At 48.1% G+C, this 7758-nt stretch overlaps 1 protein-coding gene across 1 annotated transcript in view; it reads left to right on the forward strand.

Moving 5' to 3' along the window:
• Positions 1-5441, forward strand: part of MAP6 (microtubule associated protein 6) — a 37839-nt gene extending 32398 nt beyond the window's left edge. Inside the window, exon 4 of the mRNA XM_061458135.1 lies at positions 4279-5441. Coding sequence (XP_061314119.1) covers positions 4279-4333 — 55 coding nt within the window. The 3' untranslated portion in view covers positions 4334-5441. The remainder of the gene's footprint in view (positions 1-4278) is intronic.
• Positions 5442-7758: the final 2317 nt, after the last annotated feature.

Here is a 7758-nt window from a genome sequence, read left to right on the forward strand (position 1 = left end):
ATCATTCAGTGTTCAAGGCCAGGTTGCATGGGGCTTGGAACAACCTCATCTAGTGGAAGGTGTGCCTGCCCATGGCAGGGGGTTGGAACTGGATGAGCTTTAAGATCCCTTCCAACCCAAACCATTCTATGATAATGATTCTCTGATTAGGATGCTCAGACAGACCACATAATCCAAGCATCTCCATACTACTGGATCAACTGCTTCTCATCCAGGGCTTCAGGATTGCTGCTTCTCAATGAAGAGCATCCATCACTGCCTCGGAATGAAACATGCACAGTGGGTGCTCAGAATATGGCCTTATGTGTCCTTAATACATGAAGGTTTTGGGGGCATCTCACTGCAAAGCTAGGTATGAAGTGGTCTAAATTCCATCTCTAGTGAAGGAACTTCCAAGGGCCATTGAGCTGCCTGTTTTGGACACCTCTTTTTGAGTGGGATGAATGATCCTTGGAAGCTTTCAATCATTGCAGAAAGAGCCTGGGAGACTGGTAGGGCCCTCTCAGACAACAACAACTTAGGGATATAAATCCTGGCCTTTGCTCCCTGTGTACCAAGTGCTCAGCACACATCCAAGCACAGTTTAGCGTTGCATCGAATACCAGGAACTGCAGCAGAGCCAAGCCTCAGGGTGAAATCCTGCAATGCTCTTACCTTCCACAGACTTTATACCCATCCACTCAGGTTTATCAGAAAGGAGACCAAATCCCTGCTGTTTCAAGTTCACTTTGGACTCTGAGCTTGTCGATCCCATTGGGAAAGAGTGCTCTGCTGTTCTGTGTTCAGCTACCACGATGCCGATTCTGTTTCACTGCTGGTCTGTAATGCGTTTTGCTTTCCTTGTAAAAAGAACAGAAGAAATGGTTTGCTTTTTACCCTGTGACCGTTCCTATGCTGTCTACTGCTTGCTTTTGCATTTTCACTGTATTTCACTGTTTCTCCTTTCTGCAAAATGGTGCTATTTGCTGACTGATGCTCCTGTTCCCTGACTGCTTCGCACACCGATCACCTGCTTCTTCATTCGCAACGCAGCCACTGTGTACGGCTCCCATCAATTCCACAACCTCTTGCCTCTTGGAGGCAGATCAGAAGTGTCTAATTAATCTTTTGTGGCCTGGGTTTGGTTGCATATCACCAACGTGTCTCTTGTAACGTGTTTAAGCACACACGCCTCCCCCGTGGTGCTCTTTTCTTTCCATTCCTGCTGTTCTGATGAGAGTGACACACAGACACACTCACACACACACGGATTAATGTATAGCCAATGGATTGTGATGTGCTTGTGATCTTTGCTTGCTCAAAGGGTCTTTTTTTTTTCCAATGATAAATAAATGCTAAAGACGAATAACCACCTCCTCGAGCTTGTTTTCTCCATAAGAAGCACCCTTCCAGCCATGATCAGGTTCGTGATGCTTAAAGCCACCACTTCCCTGCCTGCCATAGGGACAACTGAGCTATCAAACCTCCCTCCCTTTAGATGGCTCCCTTTAGCCTGAGAGCCAAGTGTTTGCAAAAGTGAAGATGGACATGAAGCCATGTAGATGGAGCAGAGAGTTTGCTTTTGTATCCTCTGTCTACAAGTGTCATGAACAGAGGGTGAGTGCTCCGCATGCAGGATGCTGCTGCACCTCACGGTGGACATGAGGACCTTGTGTCCGTGTTGCGCTAGGTCAGGGAGCAGAAGATAAGCCCCATGTTGGAACTGGATGACCTTGAGGTCCTTTCCAACCCTAACTATTCTATGATGCTATGAAGAGCTGGAGGGAGGGGATGTAGATGAGGTTACTTAATCACTTAATCACTCTTTCCCAACTTGCTTTGGTCCCAAACCACCTGAAAGGCCCAATAAGAGGGATCAAGGGACTATAAATCTTTGAAAGGAGGTGGTAAGCTTTTTGGTTGAGCACTCCCAGGGTGCTTGACAGTGACTGTGGAAGTCCAAAGCGCTGATTTTGTATTACTGAAGGTGTAGTCTAGTGAATGTATTAATGAAGGTGAAGGCTAATGAATGTATTAATGAAGATGGAGGCTATGTGGAGAAATTATAGTGGAGAAGACAGCAGGGCTGAGGGTGTAATTTCCTTTTAAATGGTGAGCCCTGATCTTAGCTCAACCTCTGTTTTAATTACCTGTAATGCTTATTTTCAATCATGTTTTTTCTCTTCTAATGGGTATTCCAATAACATCCCCACCAGCCTTGGGGAGAGCTGTCTGCATTAGGCTTGTATTTTGAAGCCTCTCCTCCAATTGTTAATTCCATGGAGCACCAACCCTTTTCTGCCTCACCATTTCTCATCCCTGCCTGGTTTCCAAATCACTTCCTGGATTTATTCCACCTCTGACTACATGGTGATGACAAGTGCTGCTTCCTCATGTCCTGCTGTATGCCCCTACCTTCCCTCTCCTTCTTCTACCAGCTCCCATCCATTCAATGATCACACATCACTATATGGTGTTTAAGGTGTTTCAGCTGGGCTATAGGTACAGGGATTTATCATTTCACCCCTCCACAACTTGATATTGGAGATAATGTTCATTTTTAGTAGATGGGTCCCTGATGGGGCTCATCTGTGACTATCCAGGTTGGCCAACAATGTTTCTTCCATGACACAAAGGTCTTTTCAGCATGGATGGGTGATCCAGCTGCCCACACTCAGAGCTGGAGAACATGCCTTTGCTTCCCTGTTGCTCTCTGAGGTTGCTCAGCATCACAAAGCCTAAACAGCCGAAGAAGAAGGATGGGACCTGGTGATAGGCAAAGGGACCTGGATCCTCTGGGCTTGAACCATCACTGTCTGAACCTGCTGCTCCTAACTCCTTTATAAGTCCTTAGTAACTTGCACTGCCCACCTAATTCCAAGGGCTGTTGTGAGAATCATGACCATGCAAAGCACTGGAGGTGGGTTACTAAACATAAAATGCTTTGTCTCGTAAGAGCATTTAGTGTGGAGGTGCTGGCTCCTGATAGTCAGTATTGGTGTCTGGGTGAGGGGACAAGGAGAGGAGAGAAAATACGGGTGTGTTGAATGTAAAAGGTCAAGTCTGCATCTCAAACTCTTGATAACGGAGCATCTCGGTGCGACTTTGAGGTGTTGCTTTGGCTGCACAGTGTGAGCAGCCCATGAGGAGATCCTGATTTTAATCAGTTGGTTTTGAATACATCTCGCTCTGAGGGCTGCAGCAACACACCTGGGAGCCTTGTGCATGGGTGGATGAAGAGATTCTTGCCTCATGGAGAAGAGAAGGCTCAGGGGGGACCTGATGGCTGCCTACAAGTGCCTGAGAGGAGGATGGAGCCAGGAGGGGCTGGGCTCTGCTCCCAAGGAACAAGGGATGGGACAAGAGGAACCGGCCTCAAGCTGCACCAGGGCAGGTTTAGATGGAGCTGAGGAACAATTCCTGCCCCAGAGGGTGCTCAGGCATTGGAGTAGGCTGCCCAGGGCAGGGCTGCAGGCACTGTCCCTGCAAGTGTTCACACCCCATGGAGACGAGGCCTCAGTGCCATGGGGCAGTGGTGGCCTTGGCAGTGCTGGGAATGGTTGGACTGGATGAGCTTAAAGGGCTTTTCCAACCTGGTTGATTCCATGACTCTATTCAATGATTCTATGATGTTCTCCGTGTTAGTCCTGTGGCCAAGCCACTTAAGCTTCCATCTGATGCAGGGAGTGAGATTTACCAGTTTTGCTACTTCCAAACCTCTGAGCTTCCTTTGGAAGCCTCAGTTATCATTATTCCATCCCTGACTGGTAAAGCCAGGTGATGGCTCCATCAGCTGACATGTGCAGCTTCTTATACCACAATATCCTTTGGATTTAGGGTTTATTTAGGGATGTGCCAGTGCAGGAGAAAAAGGGACCTTTTAAGATGTCTGTCATAGCTAGTACCTGCCAGCATCCAAGGAATAACCACCATCCCTAACAGCAACAGCAAATACAGAAGAGGAGCTTATAGGAAGAAGAAATACGTCGTATGAACATGATGACATGGGCATGTTCAGCACTAAGAACAGTGTCTTTTGCACAGCTTGAAATAACTGTGATGTTCCAACATGGAACATCATGGGATTCAGCTCCCTCTGCTTCCAGCAGTGTCATGGTAAGTTTGATCCAGTTGGAGATCCACTTCCATTTACCCTTATTCACATGAGCTTCAGGGTTGGGAGCAATTCCATTAATGCCACTGGGTCTGTGATGCAAGGTAACAGCTCTGAGTACTTCAGGATGGTGATTTGTGATGAACTATGGGTTTGCTTGTAAACGGTGTTCATTTCTATTGCAGGGTGCCTTGCAGTTCCCTACCCACGATTGTGGAGGTCCCTAACCATGGTCCCTAACCATGTGGAGGAGATGGGAGCCCAAGAGTTAAAGAAAAGCCTGCTAATGGATTGAAGGCATCTTAATGCTTTCTAAACCACCAGCTTTCCCTGCAGGGAATCTGCTCCACGGACACCAACAGCAAGGACCAGCCACCAGAAAATTACTGATGAGGAGCAGTGACAGCTCTTAGCACAGAGGAATGATAACCCTTAACATTGGCAGTTCATCAGCATGAGAGATGGAAAGGGGGGAATGTTTCTGAACCCCCCTTGTTGTCATCTGCCCACCTCCCACCCCAACCTAGCCTGAGACATGCACCAACCTCAAGCTCCCAAGCAAAGCTGGGTCTTCCCAAGTCTTCCTGGGGATCCATAGACCTGCATTCCCTGTCTGGCTCCGAGAGAGGTCTGGAGAGCTGGGTCACAGCACAGGGTGAGGAGCACCCTGCATGGTACATGGTGGAGGGGATCTCACCACACCATGGCTGTGGTAGATGGGTTTGTCCTCATCAGTTAACAGCACCCAGGAGCACTTAGTGGTGCCAGTACTCAATGGTTAAGGTGGAGAAATCCTTAGAGTATCCCTTGGCATTGACCTGACCTGCTCCTTGGCCTGGTTCAGGAGTTAGTACCCAAGTGGGGACCAGTGCAGCTGTGGCCACCTTTGAAGCCAAGACTTTTAACATCAGGGATATGAACCACCAATGAAGTAGTGCTTTGGAGTCGCAGGGCAGTGGATGTCCTTGTCCCCATTGCCCTGTTCCCTCCACTCCCTATCGCTGACCAGGCTTCTCTGTCCCAGTTGGCTCCTTCCCATGCTGTCCTCAGTGCCCCATCAGACCCCATCCACCCACCATGGTGCTATACCTTCTATTGCCTTCTGAATCATTCTCCATCTTCCCTGCCAGCTTTCCCGTGTCCATCCCAACTTCTCCAACCTTTTCCTTTCTCCCACCTGTCCCCCTCCACATCATCCTAAATCCACAGCTCTACCAGGGACCTTCTCCTCCCCATCCTCCCCAAGTCTCTGTCTTGTGTCCTGTCTCTCTTGGACTATAAACCTCGTTCTTTGCCTGTACTGTGTGATAACAATCACCGCTTTGAATAAATAATACCTCACCTCTCAGCTGCCCTTTATCTCTGTCCTTTCTTAGTGTGGCTTCAAGTAGATGTGTCTGCAAATGTGCTATGTGTCTGTCCTGGTGGCCACTTGAGCAGTCGGTCTTGTTGCCACAGCTCTGTCCATGGACTTTTTTGGGATGACTCTGCTCATGTTCTTGTTTCCTGGTACTGTTCTTTATTACAGCCACAGATTCAAGCTTTGTTGTCTATGTAGGAGCCTTCCATGACCTTCTGTCCTCTGCCGTTCCGGTGTATCTGATACAGAGGTTGGCCTTTCTCCAGCTTCATGCAGAGATGTCCTTGGCTGGCTCATTAAATGCGGCAATTGAGGAGAATAAAGGACATTACCTTGTAGCCCAGAGCAGAAGCAGCTGATGGTGAAGGCCCTGCATTTCCCAATGCAATACAGAAAGCAGTGGGCAGAAGTGTGTCAGTGGAAATCCCAGCAGATGCATCCCTCTGGGGAAGAACCATAGCATCATAGGATAATAGAATGGTTTGAGTGGAAAGGACCTTAAGATCATCTGGCTCCAACCCCTGCCACGGGCAGGGACCCCTTCCACTAGAGCAGCTTGCTCCAAGCCCCTGTGTCCAACCTGGCCTTGAACACTGCCAGGGATGGCACATATATATATTCCATATATTCATATATATATATTCCTATTATAAAAATACACTTCTTCCTTTTATCTAACCTGAACTTCCCCCATTTAAACCATTACCCCTTGTCCCATCACTCCATTGCTAAGGCACCCTGTGATGGCCAAAATCCAATGCTGTACAGACGCTGGCCAAAACACAGGTACCCATCCAAAGGACCTTGAAGGCAAAGCAGGAACTTCAAATTGCCTCAAGCTCCAGAGCCTTGGGTGACATGGCCTAGTGCAAGGTGTCCCTGCCCATGACAGGGGGTTGGAACTGGATGATCTTAAGGTCCTTTCCAACCCAAACCATTCTATGTACCCATTGTGGTGAGTTCTCTTTGGCAAGAGGAAGGTTGGGAAGAACCTTAAAGGGATCAAATACAGAGGAATATTTACTGTCAGTTTATGCAAGCCAAGGGAAAATTAGAGTAAATCCAATCACTGAACCATTGCAAAGCACCTCCGAAGAGATGTGAATAGTAACTAATAGAGTATTCAGTACAAAGGCAAGTAGATTACATGGCTCTGAGTAATTACACCGAGTGCGTGTCTCACTCAGTAGCTGAAGGGTCCTTATTACACGTAATTAAGTCATTAACTTTGATTTTGTGTATAATTACAATGATTGCACCATTATTAGAGAGGAGCCCGGCCTAAAGCTCAGTGCCAGATGTTGGTGGCCTGCAGGAGGTTTTGGTCCAGATCCATGGAGCTGCTGGTGTTCTATCAGAGAGTGTCTATCGCTCTCTGATGTCTCAGGGCCCATCACTTGTGTCTTAATCAGAAGCACCCATAGGAAAAAGCCACCACAGATGCAGTCAGCCAAGGATCTTGTCTATATGCCATTATTTGTAATAACCCAGATATCCATGATGGAAAACTTGAGGAAAAAGGCTTGTTCTCCCATCGGTAGCTGATCTTCAGGGAGGAGCAGAAAGGCCAACCCTAACATGCACCAAAATACAGCCATTTCTGCCTCTTCAGCTCCCTGAAGCAGCTCAGCAGGAACAAGCAGCCACCAGCTTGCCTTTCACCAGTGGGAACTGAGAGGGAGCGTGCCTGAAGCAGGAAGGTGAAATTTCACAGAGATGGGTTTTGAAGCCACCAAATGTTGACCTGAATCGAGACAGAAGAACTTCAGAGAACTTTTGTGCAGCTCATAAATAACCACGTATTTTCCACCAAACTGGGAATGATATTTCAGACCAAGAAAAAAGAGATTCCTATTTAATTTCATATAGAACTGCAGTGTTCTGATTTCATTCAGCATCTCCCGCTTCTCACCTCAACGCTTTCATTTTCATGGAATCATAGGATCCCACACTGGTTTGGGTTGGAAGGGAACTTAAAGCTCATCCAGCTCCAACCCCTGCCATGGGCAGGGACCCCTTCCACTGGAGCAGCTTGCTCCAAGCCCCTGTGTCCAACCTGGCCTTGAACACTGCCAGGGATGGGGCAGCCACAGCTTCTCTGGGCACCCTGTGCCAGCGCCTCAGCACCCTCCCAGGGAAGAGCTTCTGCCTAAGAGCTCATCACAGTCTCCCCTCGGGCAGGTTCAAGCCATTCCCCTTGGCCTGTCCCTATGGGCCCTTGTCCAAAGCCCCTCTCCAGGTTTCTTGCACCTCCCACTCTCAAAGTGAATCGAGTTACTGTTGAATCCCCCACCCATTATACTGT

Source organism: Pezoporus flaviventris, unplaced genomic scaffold (assembly GCF_033815535.1).
Source record: "Pezoporus flaviventris isolate CSIRO_AGI_PZ_B2104156 unplaced genomic scaffold, CSIRO_AGI_Pfla_v1 ptg000025l, whole genome shotgun sequence".
Taxonomy (NCBI): Eukaryota; Metazoa; Chordata; class Aves; order Psittaciformes; family Psittacidae; genus Pezoporus; species Pezoporus flaviventris.